The sequence below is a fragment of the Leiobunum rupestre genome, chromosome 9 (genome assembly GCF_980474605.1).
Source record: "Leiobunum rupestre chromosome 9, qqLeiRupe1.1.hap1, whole genome shotgun sequence".
NCBI lineage: Eukaryota > Metazoa > Arthropoda > Arachnida > Opiliones > Sclerosomatidae > Leiobunum > Leiobunum rupestre.
This window is the reverse complement of record NC_143392.1, coordinates 8810617-8829918: the sequence shown is the minus strand read 5'-3', so window position 1 is coordinate 8829918 and position 19302 is coordinate 8810617. Positions and strand designations below refer to the sequence as shown.

General features: G+C 32.4%; 1 protein-coding gene across 1 annotated transcript in view; it reads left to right on the top strand.

The window, feature by feature from the left end:
* spir (spire type actin nucleation factor) overlaps positions 1 to 19302 on the top strand; it is a 116648-nt gene that overhangs the window by 82111 nt on the left and 15235 nt on the right. The window contains exons 4-8 of the mRNA XM_090158187.1: positions 7019 to 7144; positions 7343 to 7414; positions 7917 to 8081; positions 9675 to 9761; positions 10249 to 10354. Of these exons, the coding sequence (XP_090014313.1) occupies positions 7019 to 7144; positions 7343 to 7414; positions 7917 to 8081; positions 9675 to 9761; positions 10249 to 10354 (556 nt within the window). The remainder of the gene's footprint in view (positions 1 to 7018; positions 7145 to 7342; positions 7415 to 7916; positions 8082 to 9674; positions 9762 to 10248; positions 10355 to 19302) is intronic.

The window sequence follows — 19302 nt, the reverse complement described above, 5'->3', positions numbered from 1 at the left end:
GATCAGTGCGGAAGTATAAATGCCAATTAATTTAATCTAATTACAATGTATCGAAACGCAAACAATAATTTCCCCGGTCAAACTTTTTCTAGTTCTTACCGTGAAATGGCGATTTGGCACAGCCACGCAGTTACGCGTGTGAAAGAACGCTTTTCGCGTCATTTAAATCGAGAGCGAAAGTTTTTTCCTAAAAGAAAAAAGTTCTATTGGAAACAAAAAGACCCTAAATTACTCTCCGGAAAGAATAGACTATTTGTTGGTAAATCACGTGATTCGAATGATCCAATGGACGGTTGGATCGTCGAAACAGCCCAAGGGAAAGTGCCTAAATCTGGATGGCTAGTCATGCGAGTCTTTACAAGCGTTCCAAACACTTTTTTATCCCTCCTAATAGCATGTATGTTAAACTCTTTTCAAAAATAGTCCCTTTAAATTTAGCCATTTGGATGGGAAGGTATCTTGGTCCATCATTTTTGACATATCAATTACTGTATTTCAAAATTTATAACATTTCCGATTACTATTATATACGAAAATTTATATAAACAGGTTTGTGAATTTTGAAATATTTTTATCGATTTTTCCTATGTTGTTAATTTAAAATATTTCAAAGGTTATTCGACCGTTTAATCGTTAATTAAATTGAATATTTCCTGTTACTTCTATACAAAAGGTTATATGAATAGGTGCGTTAATTTGTAATATTGTTTTTCTTACCGTATTGGTAATTAAAGTTTTTCTAAGATTATTCGACCATTTAATAGATTTCCAATTACTTTATATATAAAAAGTGGTACAAGCATTTGTATGAATTTCAAATATTTTTTGTTACTTTGGTAATTAAACTATTTCAAAGATTATTCGACCATTTCATCGATAATAAAATTAAATATTTCCAATTACTCAATAAGTGATTTAAACATGTGTAGGAATTTTAAATATTTAATTTTTTTACTATATTGGTAATTAAAGTATCAGCTAGGCTAATACCCAAGGCACCACCGAAGGCCTAAGTCATCAAGCGACTTTTTAAAGCCTTTAATTCAGGTGGCCGGGTTACAATGCGTAGGAGGGTGGTGGCAATGCCACGCGTTCGAGTCAACAGCTCTCTACACTAACTAAGATTATTCGATCATTTAATCGATAGTAAAAATTTCCAATTACTTTAAGTGATATGTGCATGAATTTAAAAATTTTACTTAATTGCCAATATAACAAAATTTAGATTTTTCGTCCAGTTTATCGATATGCAAATTAAATATTTCTTATTACTTTACATAAAAAGTTATATAAAGAGGTGCCTGAACTATTTTTTTTGTTTTGGATGTATCGGTAATTAAAATATTTCAAAAATTGTTCGACCATTTAATCGATATGCAAATTGAATAATTTTATCTTAAAGAAATCGTTGAACAGATTTTAATACAACTGCAATACAATCTTTATTTGCACGCTTCGATAATCTCGTTATATTCGAAGGATTTTAATGATTAATTTGAATATATCGTCGTGAATTTTAATTAGGTAGCGTCTGTCGTACAGGTGTACGGAAATTAATTGCGCGTGCATTCGATCAGGGCGTTATCTTTATGAAAATGATGAGAAAATAGTCAAATGAAAGCTAATTTCCATCCCCGTCTTTTGACGCGATAAATTGCGCTTGGAAATTGTGGGTATAGCTATTTCTATGTATAAAAAAGTTTCTTAAAAATCAAAATGTTTTTTCTGGGTCTAGGAGCGCACAAAATTTCAAATTCGAGGTCCAAATATGGACAGTAAATTAAGAGGACAGGTATCAATCAGTTCGAGAGACTCCGAGGGAGTCTTGCAAGGTCGTTTGTACCATGTGATCTTAAAATTTCAAAATGGCAATCTAATACGGTTGATATTGTTACGTAATTTTTTGCGCGTTATATTTTAGTAATTTTTAATTTTGGTTTTTTAATTCAATAAAAGCTATCAACTGATATTTAGTATATCATATTTAATCTATAAAAACTTGAAAAACTACCTTTTGGCGTTAAAATGTACTTCGTGTTTATCTTTTTTCTTTTTTCGAACAGTATCGTCCACTCTTAGCGATACTTGTTTCTTTCAAATAACCTTGGACGACTCCCTTAGTGCGATTGGTTTATGGGGGCTAAATACCAGGCTTTTTACCGATCCTCTTAAAATCTACTATCCATGGTCCAAAGGTAACTTTATAAGGAAAACGCGTCCAACATGGGAAGTATAGCAGTCTGATAACTTCGGTTCATTTACTTCTGCTTTTACCCAAAAAAAATCCAATTCGGGGTGTATTTAAGAGTCAAAATCGCCGGTTAATGATGCTGATCTAAAGGTTTTGTATTTGGTAGTTTCTATACCCGTACCTGAATTCGTCGGCAATTTTTAATAGACAATGTGAGATATTATCCCGCTAATTACAAGTTTAACATAATTCTCTAGGCCTACCTAGAACTAGACATCGTTCGAACTTCTTTAATTATATCATTATAGAAATTCCAAATTCGCCTCGAGCTGTTCTTCAAATTCCAGTTATTTATATTTTATAAAGTAGCCCCACGGTCGACTGCGATCGAACGAAAGCGTGTTTTTAAAGGTCATAAAATTGGTCGCAAAGAATAACGCTAAATATATGGCTTAACAAGACGTATTCAATTTTAACTTAGAATAAAAAGTTTATCTTAGCCTTAATCTAAATATCGGTGTTAAATTATGACAGGCCCCCCAGAGGTCCTATAATTCCTATAAAATCCTATATTTTCAAAAATGTCCTATAACATCCTATATTTTTAGCAAAATCCCCCAAAAGTCCTATTAAATCCTATAATTTTGATATTTTGCCCATTTCAAATCCAGCCACTCAGTTAAATTGCTAGATTTAGCTATAGGATAAATTTCTATGCCAAGTCATTCTAGTCTACACTTTTGTTATTAATATGGTTAGCTAATAGTATATTTTGTGATAACATGGTTAAATAGTTTATATTTTTTAAGTGAAAATCAAAGATTTATCTAAATATAGATTTGGTTTTTAAATGCATAAAGTTAGTAAATTAAATAGCATATATAGTCCTATAAAATCTTATAATATTGTAAAAATAGTCCTATAAAGTCCTATATTTTTAGAAAAATAATCCTATTTTTCCTATAAGAAAATTGAAGATTTGAGTGGGGGCCCTGTTATGACTTTTACTTTTAGGACAATAAATGATCGTCTACAGAAATGGAAAACTAAACAAAATCTGCTTTTCAAAAATAAATTTTACCATTATACTTTTTGAATTTGTTTGGTAATCTGTTGGGACTTATATTATTTTCCGAGTATTTATTATTCGCTGCAGGGTATTGCAAAGAGGGACTATTTGGGATGATACTTCAGTCTCTCTATCGAGATATAACGTTTAAATATTTTTGTTCACCTTCCCCAAGTTCGCCCTCTAGAGCTCCACCCAGCGCTAGAAGCTATCACGACTTCTCCCCTTCTGGTCTATTAAACCCTACCATTACACTTTTACACCACGTATTACGTGGATTTCATTGAAAAGGATTCCCATCTTACAATATTACGAGGGCCTCTTTAGTTCGACATAGAAACGCCAGAGGGCTTTCGCGACCTTGGCCTAGAATGACGTCATTCAGTCTAATATTATTATTATACCGCCCTCCATTATTTACGTCGTTTCAACCACGATTTCGAAAAATTTCCCTATCTAAATAAAGATTTTAAAATTACAATAATAATGAAAATGTATACCGCGTGGGGGCGGGAGAGTCGCGGTTTAAAACAACTGTCTAACCTTATTTGATATTATTATTATAGTATTTTTTAAACACAAATTATAAACAATAAGAGTTTTTCATTTTAAAAGTTTTTGTTTATTTGAACTAAATTAATGCAGAAAATATTTGAAAGACTAGCCTTTATGTTTCCGACCTGATTATTTGATGCCACCTTGCGGATATAAATGCCACCTTTATCTACGTAGTATACCCCTATTTTAACATAATTTTTTTCTCCGTTCCCAAATCTAATCATTTATAATTTTTGGACAGTATAAGTTTTTTCGTAGTTGGTTGGAGGGTATAATAATATAGTGGAAACAACCCACCTCCCGTTTTTAGTGGGTTGCTAGGATGAGCATTGTAATTGCTTTTTTAGCCTTGACCAAACTGCTGGTCGAATTAAGAGGGCTTTGGAATACTAATTCGAGATTATGAATTTATACGGCGTAGTTGGGGTGCGGCACTGTCCTCTTGTGTTTGTTTTTAATTAGCGAAATGGCTAAAAATAAATGAACCCTGAAAAGCGGCCAGATCGTTTAAAAGGTACGCTTTGATGGACTTTAACACGAGGATTTTACGCGTGCAGATTTTTCCAAAATAATGACCACAGTGTGTCGTTAATAATTTCGACCCCTATATCTTTAATTTTTAACGGATGGTGGCGCTGTTCGTAATTTGCGTATTCATAAATTAGAGGAATTCGCGGTTATAGTTGGTTTATGGCACATATAAACTTTTGGTCGGACATAATTGGTGAATTTAACATATGTTACGAGGCACTATTTAATGCAAGCCATAAAATGAGACATTTAACTTTTGGAGGCTTGATGCAACTTCCAAATTACCGCTGTAACTCAGCCAAAATTATTCTGCGTAGGGATATTTACCGTCCTGATACTGAGCTAAATCTAACTTAAAATTACTTTTCAAATTTACTTATTAAGTCGCTTTCTTTTTCAAATTTACTTACTAAGTCGCTTTCTTTTTCAAATTTACTTACTAAGTCGCTTTCTTTTTCAAATTTACTTACTAAGTCGCTTTCTTTTTCAAATTTACTTACTAAGTCGCTTTCTTTTTCAAATTTACTTACTAAGTCGCTTTCTTTTTCAAATTTACTTACTAAGTCGCTTTCTTTTTCAAATTTACTTACTAAGTCGCTTTCTTTTTCAAATTTACTTACTAAGTCGCTTTCTTTTTCAAATTTACTTACTAAGTCGCTTTCTTTTTCAAATTTACTTACTAAGTCGCTTTCTTTTTCAAATTTACTTACTAAGTCGCTTTCTTTTTCAAATTTACTTACTAAGTCGCTTTCTTTTTCAAATTTACTTACTAAGTCGCTTTCTTTTTCAAATTTACTTACTAAGTCGCTTTCTTTTTCAAATTTACTAAGTCGCTTTCTTTTTCAAATTTACTTACTATTTATCACTATTTTTCAGAATTTTTTTTAAAAATTATGTTTAGAAAACTACCATTTGTGCCGCATTTAAAGTGAACTGAATCAAAATCAGAAAAAAAATAGATACAAATTATTCTATTCTAATTTAAAAAAGTGATAATTTCCTATGGTTATTTAGTAACTATTTGCATACGTAACTAGTCAAAACGTGTGATAACATATTATAACTGCATTAAAACAATATTACTTTACCCTTTGAGTATCTTAGCTGTATTTACTTAATTTTTAATATTTATTTCCAAAACTTACTTTGACAAGCAGCGGGTACAAGCAAATAACATAAGTTGTTTGGGGACAATGGGAAGATTGATCCTTCTCTCTAAAAAATACTTTATGTACTTCTGGTATTCAAACAATGAACGTAACCAGTTTATCGAGATTGATACTTCTAAGAAATACTTTATGTACTTCTGGTATTCAAACAATGAACGTAACCAGTTTATCGAGATTGATACTTCTAAGAAATACTTTATGTACTTCTGGTATTCAAACAATGAACGTAAACCAGTTTATCGAGATAGATACTTCTTAAAAATATTTTATGTACTTCTGGTATCCAAAGAAATAACTTTATTAGTATAGGGATAATGTATTACGTTTCTACTAATATTAATTTACCGTAGAAAGCTTTCGTATAGAAATATTTATATTTACATAATTAGGCAACGCAAAGAATTCCCCAAAACCCACAATTTCTAATAAACGCGCCGCTAACTTTTGAGTTTATTATATACTTTAACACTAAATTGCGAAGAACTCCTTGGGGGCTCGAAATGTTAATTTAGCTCTTCTGCATCCCCAATATTATCCTGGGTGCTCTGCCTGAAGCCGTTTATACAATACAGGGGTACCGTGTGACGGCAAAAAAGGTAAAAAATTTCGTTATGTACAGTCTCGTATTATAAATTCAAATTGCCCAAGGCTCGAAGAAAAGCAGACGCTTCTTTCTTTAAGAAAATCTTTACATTTATGAAAAAGGGAAAACAACTTGTAATTGAATTTCTGAGCAATTTTGGGTTTGGGTGAAAATGAGGAAAAATTTTCGTGGAGTCTTAAAAGAAACTAAAAACGCCTAACTTTTCAGTTGACCCTTTTAAAAATTAGCTTCAGCGGCCAAGCTACTGTTTAGAAAACACTATTTTATTTTCCTCCTCATTTATATTATGCTTATGCCAAAGTTGGGGGCCCTACATATGGGAATTTATAATATTTAGTTCTACATTCATTAAAGTGGGATATCAATTATTAATTAGGAATTGAGGTTTTAATATTAAAAAGTTCCTAGATGTTTACATTATATGCTTCGAAACTACAAAGTATTTCAAGGAAAAAGTTACGTCAAAAATAAATCAAAAATTGTTTCAAATTTAATTTTGTATCTCTAATAACAAAAAGTTACTATCCAATTGTAACAATTTTTCATTTTTGTCTACTTTGCTAGATAATTTAAATTTTATGTCAGTGTAATTTTCTTTTCAAACAAATTTAATATTCGTTCGTTGAAAGAGAAGGCTTAATTTTATTTCTTTGTGGTACCGTAGCTCCATCTATATTAAATTTTCCGTACTTTTTAATTTTTATTATTTCGAAATCCTTTAATCTCGGTACATTTGAAAGATTCATACTCGTGGGAATTTACAATACTTACCTACTAATATTTTAGAATAAGCAAATTTAATTTTTAGGAAAAACAATATTTACTTAATCAGGGTTTTTAGAATAGGTAAATTAATTTTCTATGATGAAACAATTTTCTTTTGGTTCTTTTTTCAGATCTGCGCATCTCACATTACAAGCGCCACACAGCCAGACGCCCATTACAAAGCAGTATGCAGAGCTTTAGTCGCCGAAGTCCTGGAACTGTCCAGTTTCTTACAGAAAATTGCCATAGGGACGAAGGTTTGTCACTTAACGTACTTCGTATATTAGTTGCCCCTTAGTTGTTAGGCCGACTAGTCACGCTTCGGCGTAATGCGGCTGGAACACTTCTACAGGGGTGTGTAGATCAAAAATAGACTAAAATTTAACCCGGGAAATTTGACTGTAGATTTTACGATAATTAACGAATACTAATTAAGTTTCACTTACGTTTTACAGGAACTCAGGAAAACAGACTCAGTCGTCGCCGAAACAGACAACAGGCTAGATCAACTACGGATAAGAGACTGGGTAATGTTTATTAATTCGCATTATATTTAATTTAAATTTAATTTAAATTTATTACGCTTTACTAGCTTTTTTTGGAGCCTTTTAAGTTATTTTAATTGTTTTCTATAAACTGCATCTTGGATCACTTTATTTATGCATTTAAAAAACCTTTCAACACTATTAATTTAATTTGGAAAAAGGTGCTATGCGCTTTGGGCTGATGCCTATTTGTGTTTTAATTTCTTTGAATGCTTCTTAGGACTTAATCCAGGTATGCATTCTTTACTTTTCAAAGTACCGGTACCTTCAACCTTTGATTCGCTTAATATATGTATTTCTCTAATTATCACGCATCTAGTTGTCTTTCAAATTCTTAAAGCGCTTGCCGTTCTCCCATTATTTGGTTCACCTTCTTTTAATATCATTTATATATTAGTTATTTTATTTATTAAACTAATATCATAAGTAACAATAATTTTGTCAACTATTAAGTTAATTAATGTTGTATTTTTTTAAATATTAGGCTCGCCTATGGGTGCAGGTCATTCATGAACTTCGTCAAGGGGTCAAGTTAAAGAAAGTCAACCTTCATGATCATCTTCCTCATCCGTATGAATATGAATTAACGCCCTATGAGATGCTTCTCGATGATATCAGGTCCAGGAGATATACGTTGAAGAAAATAATGGTGATTTTTCTTGCGTTATTTTTATTGTTGTGAATATTATTAATATTTTTAATATTAATATTATAAGAATTAATTAACATTTTTAATAATATTATGAGCTTATGAAAATAACTTAATTTTCAAATATAACTATTACTGGTTGTATTTTTATAATTGAATATTATTATTATAAGAATTAATAACCATTTTTAATATTTTAAGGTTATGAAAAGAACTTAATTTTCAAATATAACAATTCTTACTGGTGGTCTTTTCATAATTGAATATTATTATTATAAGAATTAATAACCATTTTTAATATTTTAAGGTTATGAAAAGAACTTAATTTTCAAATATAACAATTCTTACTGGTGGTCTTTTCATAATTGAATATTAATATTTTAAGAATTAATTAACATTTTCAATAATATTTTGAGACTATGAAAACAACTTAATTTTCAAATATAACAATTATTACTGGTTGTCTTTTTATAAATTAATATTAAAATGATAAGAATTAACATAATAATATTTTGAGGTTATGAAAAAATAACTATTACAGGCTGTCTTTTTATAAAATTTTAACTTCCATTTTATATTTTGAACTCAGGCCTCCACCCAGGTACCTAAAATACCCAAAAGTCTTCATTTTTGTTAAAGGTCCCTACTCTACCCTAAAATCGGGATTTGGTCCCTAAAGTACCCTATTTTCATGAAATGCAGGGAAACCATCGCAAGCTTAAAATATTTTTATACATCCGCTGTTTATAAAATAGTCAAATCTGATGATTAACGATAAAATAGTTCGAACATGGTACCTTATTAAATTGTAGGACAGAGCCTCCCTGTTAGATTGTAAATTTAAAACCAAATATAAATACCAAGTCAGTTTTGGAATTTAGTTAGGAAAAATCTTATTTTGTTTACATTCGTCCCTATTTGGTTCCAATTTTGAAAAAAATTGTCCCTATCTTTTAAAGATTTTGGTGGGAGCAATGTGAACTGTTTCCTTGCCCCATCGTCTCCTACTGGTCGATAACTAAAAATAACTCTTTATATAGCCACCTGGAAGGGGAAAATTATCAACCCCTCCCCAAAAATGGCAGTGTTTCCCAATTTAAATTATTTCTTTTCCCTGAGAAATGTGGAATTAGGAATTAATATTTTTCGCGACTATGACTGTATTAAGACTGAATCGATTAACTTCAATGTAAGGGTATTTCTTCTAAATGAGACTTTGTGTTTGTGGAGTTGAGAACTTGGTAACGTTAAACCCATTTTAATTGTCGAAGGGGAGTCACCACTGTGGGCGTTGCGGCTCTAAGAATCTTTAGACAAGCTTAAATTACCCTTGTTCTAAAACAGTCATTCGCGAATGTGAATAGAAATGGAAGGGTAGATTCAGTTAAATCTAAAATATCAGCTAATACCCTTTTCAGATGAGACTTATAATCCGGACTTAAACCCCGTCAAGTGAACCCAAATTATTTTTTTATACTGGAATATGTACGGAAAATAATCCAAACTAGGTTTTATAAGCCTTATCTGAAAAGAGAATTAAGGTTTTCCTTTTTTTTAAATTTTAAACTGAAGATTAATTAATTTTTGTCGCAGGTGAATGGAGAACTAGCCCCTCGAGTCAAGAAAGACGCTCACGCGCTGATCCTAGAGTTCATAAGGTCACGACCTCCACTAGTTCCTGTAAGTACATTCGAATTTGTCAATTTATGGACTTAAGGGGGAAGACTACAGTGGTCATTGTCTACTTTCGCGCTATTTCAAGCTGAACTATTTTAATTTTGTATTTTAACTTATAAAATTAATATTTAAGTGTAGAACAGCCTCTTGTTTAGTGCCTAAAATAATTTTGACAATTTTAAATTTCAAAGTAATTAAGTTATTAAGTTTTAACTCGGACCGCCGGAGCTAAACAAGTTGGGCAAGCGTCCAAACTACCCTTTAGTTAGGACCTTATATCTCGTGAACTTATAATATTATAATTATCAAAATTATTTTAAGCACTAGAGGAAGGTTCAGCCTAATAAGAAAAATATACTTCAATTATGTAATTGTTAAAACAAAAACGTTCAGCTTGAACGAAAAAGAGGCTTTTACTGTATTCTTCCCCCTTAAGTAGAAAAAAAATATTAAATTGATAAATTCTAAATTATCCTATCTCCTCCCGAAGGTTTCCAAGCGAGTCTTGCCACCTCCGCCAGTGCGTCAACCGAGTTTGTACGATAAACTGATGTCGTCCATCAAACAGCAGCACAAGTTAAAGCCAACTCCTCTGGGCAAGTGCACTTTCTCTATTTACTTTTATTATTTAGCGACGTTTTTATGATTACACCTCAGAAATGGGCTTGACCACGTTCCCATCGATTTAACGTTAAAAAAAGTCTTTTCAATAAAGCCGGTCCGCGTCTTACCAGCGAAGCGCTTTTTAAGGGGCTCGTGACACTTTGACCTTTTAGTAATGCCGCACATTAAAACCTTTATTATGCCTAAAACCCGTTTTTTAGAATATTTTAAGGCAAACTTAAGAAAATTTTTTCTGCGTCTTGTTAAAATATATATATATATTTATATATATATATTTCATTTTTTAATTCTTTTTCGCGAAAATCTTACGTGCTTTAGTTACCGTTGCGTGACTTACTGGTACTTTGATTCGTCGACTGAAAGCAAAAACCACGTAACTTTTCGGAGGGAATTTAAAAATATATTGATTTGAATGTTTGAAAGAGTTGCTAAAAAATAATGTGTTACCCGTGCCCATATTACTGATAAAAGACTAGTTTTCGCTACGGGTATCAGAATTCATCGTAGAAATTAAATAACTCTTTAAAGCAAAAACCATGTAAATTATCTTGCGTTGTTTTTACTTTCATGCAACGTTGTAGTTAGAGCATAGCGCCGATTTGATTTCCAAAATCCTCGGCAGCGTTGAATTGTTTTCAGAGGCGGCAGCGTGAAGGGGCCAAAAACAATTCGGCGGCGGGATTAAAATTTATCGGCGGCGTACCGAAAAGTAAATGACTCGGCGAGTCGGCGCCTGAGAAAATATCAGCGGCGGCGGCGGCGGCGTTGGATCGGCGGCGCTAGGCTCTAGTTGTAGTTACTTAAGATTACGTTTTCTGTTAAATTTCGGATTTCATAAGTAGCTTTAAAATAACCCAAAATGCTTGTACAAAAGGTTTGAAAACTCTTCGATAAATGCATATTTTTTGTTGATTTTTAGAGGACATTACTAAAACGTTTACAGAGAAACGCTCCACCAGGCGAAATATTTAAATTTTTAATTTCCTTCACTTTAATACTTAAAAATTAAAATATGCTAAGACAAAACACGATGATAGTTATATTAGTAGCCAATTAACTTTTGGTAATTAAATATAGTTAACTTCTAAATATTTAAAAATTAAAGTTTGGTTGCATTTACACTTGTATAAACATTGCTTATACATAGCTATTTGGTGTTAAAATCGGAACCAGATGGCAACCCTACCGCCCTAATAGACTTTGACTTTTTTCGACTTGTAAAATCAGTTTATTATTATAGTAATTTCAGTATAAAAAATAAACGAATTTATATTAATACAATAAACCGTGCACGTAGAATCTAAGGTGCGTGTTTTTTAGACATGGTAGGCGTGGCCTAAACCGGAAGACCTTGCTGCTGTAAATTAGTCTCTTCAAATTAAGAAGTTTAAGAATTTAGCTTCACGCAAGATGGTCAGAAATCGACTGTAGCGGCACCTAGGTTGTCCGAAACTATCCAATGTTGGCGCGTTTTTTAATTTAGGTTACTAGTCCCTTTAGACTCTTCTTGGTCCATAAATAAACCTTCGTTCGGTAATTCATTCTAAGCTCGACTGCAGCGGCACCTAGATTGTCTAAAATTAACATTTGCGTGTTTTTTGATCAAGGATACGAGTGCCATTAGATTCTTCTTGGTCCATGAATTAACCCTCTTCCAGTAATTAATTCTAAAGCTCGACTGCAGTGTGACACCTTGATTTTCGGAAATTATCTAATGACCCACGCAGCGAGTCCCATTAGACCCTTCTTGGTCCATGAATTAACCCTTTTTCTGTAATTCATTCGAAAGCTCGACTGCAGCAGCACCTAGATGGTCTAAAATTAACGTTTTATTGTGATAATATACAAGTCCCATTAGACTCTTCTTGGTCCATGCATTAACCCTTTTTTTCGGTAATTTTAGCGAAAGCTCTACTGCAGCGGCACCTAGATTGTCTAAAATTAACTAACATTAACGTGCTCTTTTGATCTAGTGTAAGAGTCTCATTAGATTATTCTTGGTCCACGGATCAACCCCTTTTTTCGGTAATTTACGAGAAAGCTCGACTGCAGCGACCCCTAGATTGTCCGAAATTATCTAATGATCGCGTGCAGCGAGTCCCATTAGATCCTTCTTGGTCCACGAACTAACCCTTTTATTTAGTAATTTCCCCGAAAGCTCCTTTTTCTCACGCTAGGAATAGGCATGTCTTGACAGTGAGCCATTCCCCGGTTTTCTCGGAAATCTTGGGCCAAAGAGAGGATAGTTTTACCCATTCTCTGACAATAATAATAAAAGGTTATTTCCTCATTCTGTCCCGAACGAAAGAAAGCTTTCCAAGTATATATATTTAGAAAGAACAGAAAAAGTGGATTGACCCTATGTCTGTCTCTCCTAAGCCAAATTGCGTTGATGGCACGTTCGGCAAAATAAAAAAATCTCCGCGGCTATTTGGGTCAATCTGACTGGTCTTTCGCATTCCCCGCAAGATGAATTGCTAAATGCGCTTTTTTTCTGGTTTTCTTTAGCTCGTAAAGAAGCCCCTGTTGGCTGGGTCAAGCTGGGGTATTAGAGTAAACCCCTTTAAGTCATTTCAAATGCCTCGTCGAAAAAAATAAAAATTCTCTACTGTCTTGTGATTTATCGCTTAACGGTTTGCGAAAGTTTGAAGGATTTTTTTTTTAAATCCGCAGGGTTGCCACACGTCAGTGAAAGGTTAGGGAATTTGAAAATTATTCTATAAAGTCGGTTAAAGGTTAGGGAATTTGAAAATTATTCTATAAAGTCGGGGAAAGGTTAGGGATTTTGAAAACTATTCTATAAAGTCGGGGAAAGGTTAGGGAATTTGAAAATTATTCTATAAAGTCGGGGAAAGGTTAGGGATTTTGAAAACTATTCTATAAAGTCGGGGAAAGGTTAGGGAATTTGAAAATTATTCTATAAAGTCGGGGAAAGGTTAGGGAATTTGAAAACTATTCTATAAAGTCGGGGAAAGGTTAGGGAATTTGAAAATTATTCTATAAAGTCGGGGAAAGGTTAGGGAATTTTAAGAATTTGTAAAAGGTCGGGGAATCCAATTTTATCATTATTATTTAGCTCCTTTAACGTTTTGCTAATTTTTTTACGTTGCAATAATACCTTTGTACGTAGGTTGTTTTCCATATAAAACTTCTGATAAAAGTAAAATTTTAAGCAAAACATTTTCTGATTTTGACTTGAAAGGGAGTAGAACCCTCCTTGTTTGGTCGGGTGCGCCATAGCTTCTCTCTTTTCTCGCTCATGGCGCTAGTCTAGAACCCCCCAATTCTTCTATTAGAGGAAGCGTGCCCGCCCCGAAGAGGTTTTCTCACTTGAAACCTTTATTGTTTCATAGTTAGTGTTTATTTTGTAATGCACCCTTAATTAACATATGAACAACAATATCCGAGCTATAAATTAATTATTTTCATTATAGTTTGGATATTTATTCAAATATAATTTCCTAATAATGAGGTACGTGGTTTTAGATTCACGAAAGGCGTTCTAGTAGATATGAGAAATTAAAGCACTACCAAAGAGGGGATACTTTTAGTGGAATAATTCCTCAAACACTACTGTATTTCCCACTACGTATAACACGTGGTTAGAAAAATGAGGGGAGGGAATTATGTATTGCGCCAAATTCCTGAAAAGGTTATACTCCCTTTAAAAGGTCAGGGAAAATCTCTTAAAATGGTCAGGGAATAGTCAGGGAATTTGAATCGGAAAATATTGTGGCAACCCTGATCCGCGTTTGGATTGGAATGGCTAGATAAGTTTACTAGTCTCTTGTAAAATCCGTAATTTTATTTTGACCGACCTTCCTAGTTTTTAATAACTTTTGTATTGTAAATTTTAAGCTATATTTAAAGCTTTTCCATAGTCGTTTTAAGTAATACACATTTGAATCAGATGGCGCCAGTTGTCTGAATTTCAGTATTTTTTAAAATTATTTAAAAACCACGAAAAAATTTAGTTTTTGAAATTACTATAAATTGTTTTTTGTTCCATAAGTATTTATTACTTTATCACCAATAACGTTTAACTTAAGTATAAATATGAATCGTTACAATCGAACCACTTACAAGTGTTAGTGCTTTACTGAGTTCCCTCTAAATAATGGTTTCCCTGTAAGCAGTTTGTAAATCGGTCAATATGGGCTCATTGTAATCCAGCCTTATTTATGTACGTTGCAAATTATAGAAACCTGAAATAGTTTTGTCTTGGTATTTGTTACGCGGTTAGATTTAATGCGCGTTCGCTATCTTGTTTCTTAAGTACCAAATTACCTCTTGTGTTTCTCCGAAAATATGGTAGATGTCGCTGTTGTTGACTAGTTATTATATCCATTGAAATTACGACACAAGTGTTATATTTAAAGGTGCATCTGTTTTATTTTTAGTAAGATAGTCAAATCATATTTAACAAACACCATCTTATTAGTCAGATAGTCAAGTTACATTTAACAAATACCTTGTTTTTGAAATACAAAATTACAAATTGTAGGTGGCGCTGTTGTAGATCGGTTATTATTCGTAATATATTTACGACAAGTGTTATATTTAAGGGTGCATCTGTTTTGTTTTTAGTCAGATAGTAAAGTTACATTTAACAAATACCTTGCTTTTGAAATACAAAATTACAAATTGTAGGTGGCGCTGTTGTAGATTGGTTATTATTCGTAATATATTTACGACAAGTGTTATATTTAAAGGCGCAACTGTTTTGTTTTTAGTCAGATGGTCAAGTTACATTTAACAAATACCTTGCTTTTGAAATACAAAATTACAAATTGTTTCCCCGAAAACGCTGTAGATGTCGCTGTTGTAGACTGGTTATTTTTCGTATTATAGTTACGACACAAGCGTTATATTTAAATGTGAATCTATTGTTTTTGTCAGATAGTAAAGTTACGTTTAACAAACACCTTGTTTTGGAAATACAAAATTACAAATTGTAGGTGGCGCTGTTGTAGTCTGGGTATTCGTATTATATTTTCAACAAGCGTTATATTTAAAGGTACATCTGTTTTGTTTTTAGTCAGAAAGTCAAGTCACATTTAACAAACACCATCTGGTTTTTAAATACCAAATTACCACTGGTGTTTCCCCGAACACTATGTAGATGGCGCTGTTGTAGACTAGTTATTTTGTGCATTAAAATTACGAAACAAGCGTTTATATTTAAAGGGGCAACTATCCTGTTTTTAATCAGATAGCCAAATCCATCTTATCAAAAACCATCTTGTTGTTTTTTAAATACAAAATTACAAATTTTATTTCCCCGAACACATGGAAGGTGGCGCTTTTGTGGACTGGTTATTATTCATATTATAGTTACAAGTGTTATATATAAAGGTACATCTATCTCAAGGTTCTTACAAGCGGCACCTATCTTGTGTTTAGTCTGATAGTCAAGTTACATTTAAAAAATACCTTGTTTTTGAAATACAAAATTACAAATTGTTTCCTCGAAAACACTGTAGATGTCGCTGTTGTACGTATTGTTTCAACGCAAGTATTGTATTTAAAGGTGCATCTGTCAAGCCACATTTAACTAACACCATCTTGTTTCTTAAGTACACAATTACCACTTGAGTTTCCCCGAACACATTGTAGATGTCGTTGTTGTAGGCTGGTTATTTTTAGGAAACAAGAAAAATATATAAAAGTTGACCCAACAAGAAAGGTCCCCGCTCTCTATGTAATTTGTAAGCCGAGTAGAGAGGCAATAATTTTCCTTTGACACTTTATTTGAAACAAAGTAGAGCAGGTCATGTTTGCCGCGTAACCAGAGACCCCGAACTGAGGCTATCCCCGTATTGATCCCATTGTCGTTATTCGTTGACCCGCTGCTCGGCCAAGCGCGAACTGAAATGTCAGCGCGGCAACGCATTTTTCGCCAAATCCAGTTCCGAAGAGCGGCGCTACAGATCTGATACGCCGAACAATGAATCAAACTTTGTCCATCTAAGATAGCTCCCAATATTTATCGTAGGGGCCAAAACATCTCATTCGAAACAGTGACCCGTTTTTCTGATGAAATATTTTCCAGAGTTACTCTTTGAAAATTATGGATCATATATTCAAGGCCCTAATTTTAGGTTGTAAGAAAAAAAGTGGAGTTAGAAATAGTTATGATTTGAAATGTAAAAAACGAAATGTTAGAAACTTAGTGGCAGTGTTGGCTGATTTAAATTAAGTTACTTAAATCATACAATGTATTGGTTCTTAAAAATTGAAATGGGTAGGGAATCTGAGCAAACAGAATATTAAATAGTAATTAAATTTAATTGAGGTAATCTTGAATTAAATTAAATTAACCGATACAAGTAAAATATCCGTTAGTTATACAGGAAAAGTCATTAATTGAATAAAAATAAAAAAATCCAATAAAATCAATTTTTAGTTGTCAGAAAAAAGTGGAGTTAGAAATAGTTATGATTTGAAATTTAATAAACTAAATGTTAGGAACCTAGCGGTAGTGTTGGCTGATTTCAATTTTTTATTTGTTTTAAATCTCAATGTATTTCAATGGAGGTTAACGGTAATAGTTAGTGTAGGGAGCTGTTGGCTCGAACGCGTGGCATGCAGGGCTTGCCACCACCCTCCTACGCATTGTAACCCGGCCACCTGAATTAAGGGCTTTAAAAGTCGCATGATGACTTAGGCCTAAGGTGGTGCCTTGGGTATTAGCCTAGCTGATTATTATTATTATTATTTATTATTACAAATGGCAAAAAATGGGTTCTTAAAAAATTAAAATACATAGAAAATCTGAGAACTAAAATATTAAATAGTAATTAAATTTAATTCTGATTTCATTTAATTCAAGATTAGCTAACCTATAAAAGTAAAATATTAATTATACAGGAAAAGACATTAATTGAATAAAAATCGAGAAATTAAATAAAATTATAAAAAATATTTATAATAAAAAAAATCGTTTTCGATTTTTTTAACCCAACCTAGCGGTAATAATCCTATATTCCAATATTTAGTTTAACCCTTTATAACATTTAATATTTAAAACCGAATTAAACTAATTTGAATCAAACTTTTATGAACCTATCAATGGGATAATCAGTAGTTATTTAATCCAAATATTTGATTTAATCCTTAATAACAAAATATTAAATCGATCAATAATATTTGACCTCTAACGCTAATCAAACTTTCCTCGTTGTAGCATCTTCAGGAAAAAATTGACGATTTGTCAAAGTTAATTGCGTGGTTTAATTTTAATTAAAAATTAATGGGGTTAATCGATAAGAATAGCTTATTGCAATTTTATTTTGACAATTCGAAAGTGGAAAAATTATTTGGGTTATAAGCCTGTTTAATTTGACATATTTTCTGCCAAAGCTTTTTCTTTTGATGCAGGTTATAAAATAAAAATTCGTTCTACCGTATTTTTTTATCTCCGTCATTTTTTCGCGAGAAGGTCATTTCGCCCGTAGGTTCTCTCTCTCTCTTACTTTTATCAACTGATTTCATTCTCACGTGACACGACGTCACGCAAACTCTTTCCAAGAGTGAAAAAGCCCGCATAAAAATGGCCAAAGATACTTTATACAACCCGTAAAAAACTCGCCCAAGTCCCGTGCCGATAACGAACTAGGTAAAGTGCATTATTGTAACACGCAACTACCAAAAGTTTCCCAAAAATTATCTACTTGGGAATTTTTTTTGGCTTGATTTTTCGAAGGCGGATTTTGGTCATTTGTGTTTTCAATGATAATATAACGGTGCTTGTAATGTAAATTTGTGCCATGGTTTCGGGGTATATGTTAAAACGTTAATTTAGATTAAAGTCTAATGTTATTTTTGTAGCTTTGGCTGTGGCCGCCATTATAGGAAGAATTTTTTTTCAATAGGAAAAAGCTTGGATGACGTCGTGTGACGTAGAACTGTTTGCTTCCTACAGATTAAAATTTTGAAAACTGATTGTAGGCCACCATAATTTGCAATGGGAGGATTTGTAAAATGTATTTTAAAGTCATTTTATTCTAAATGCAGGGTTGCCATACGTCAGGGAAATCAAGTAAAATCAGGGTATTTTAAGAATTTTTATAAAGTCCGGGAATTCAGTTTAATCATGACACTTTTTTAAGGTAATTTTACTCTAGATCTATGGCAAATTCTGCTATTATTTTTGAGATCCCTGAAAGGGTTTTTTAACGTTGAAATAACTTGTACAGAAATATTAGTTGATTAAATTTATTAACTTCTGATAAATGTAAAGTTTAAAACTATCTAATTTTTGCCTTGAAAAGTCGGGAAAATTATTAAATGTTCAAGGGAAACAGCGAATAGTCAGGGAATTTCTTTAACTTAACACCCTTTAATTTTACTCTCATAACAAATTCAAATTGCATTCAATTACATTTCTCACTTAAAATCACTTAGTTTTAAAATCTGTCACTAAAAGTCACTTTTCATCACTCGAATTTTTAGATTTCCTTAGCATTCAACGTCTTACGACCTTTTTTTACTAATAATAAAAAATAAACTTCGTTCACTTCAATTTTTTTTAATTAGAAAATAAGCCATCGAAAAAAGTTATTAGTGATAAAAACTTTGTAGAAGTGGAATTATCCCAAGCCATGCTTGTAGGTGTTATGGTCTAAAAGTGATATAACTTGCTATGGTTATATAGTTACTATTTTGGTTGTGTAACTAGTCAAAAAACGCAATAAGTTTTTTTTACCATTTTTGGTAGATTTTTAGTCACTTTTCGGTCACTCTTTTAAAAATTTTTGGCCTGAAATCGCAGGGCTCCCAGAGTTCCTATAATTCCTATAAATTCCTATAATTTAAAAAATAATGTTATTAGAAAACATCCTTAACGTTTGGGAAAAATTTGCCTTCTAAATATAGCTTAGCTCTGGCTTAGGTCCGGTGTTCCCGAAAACCTGAACGG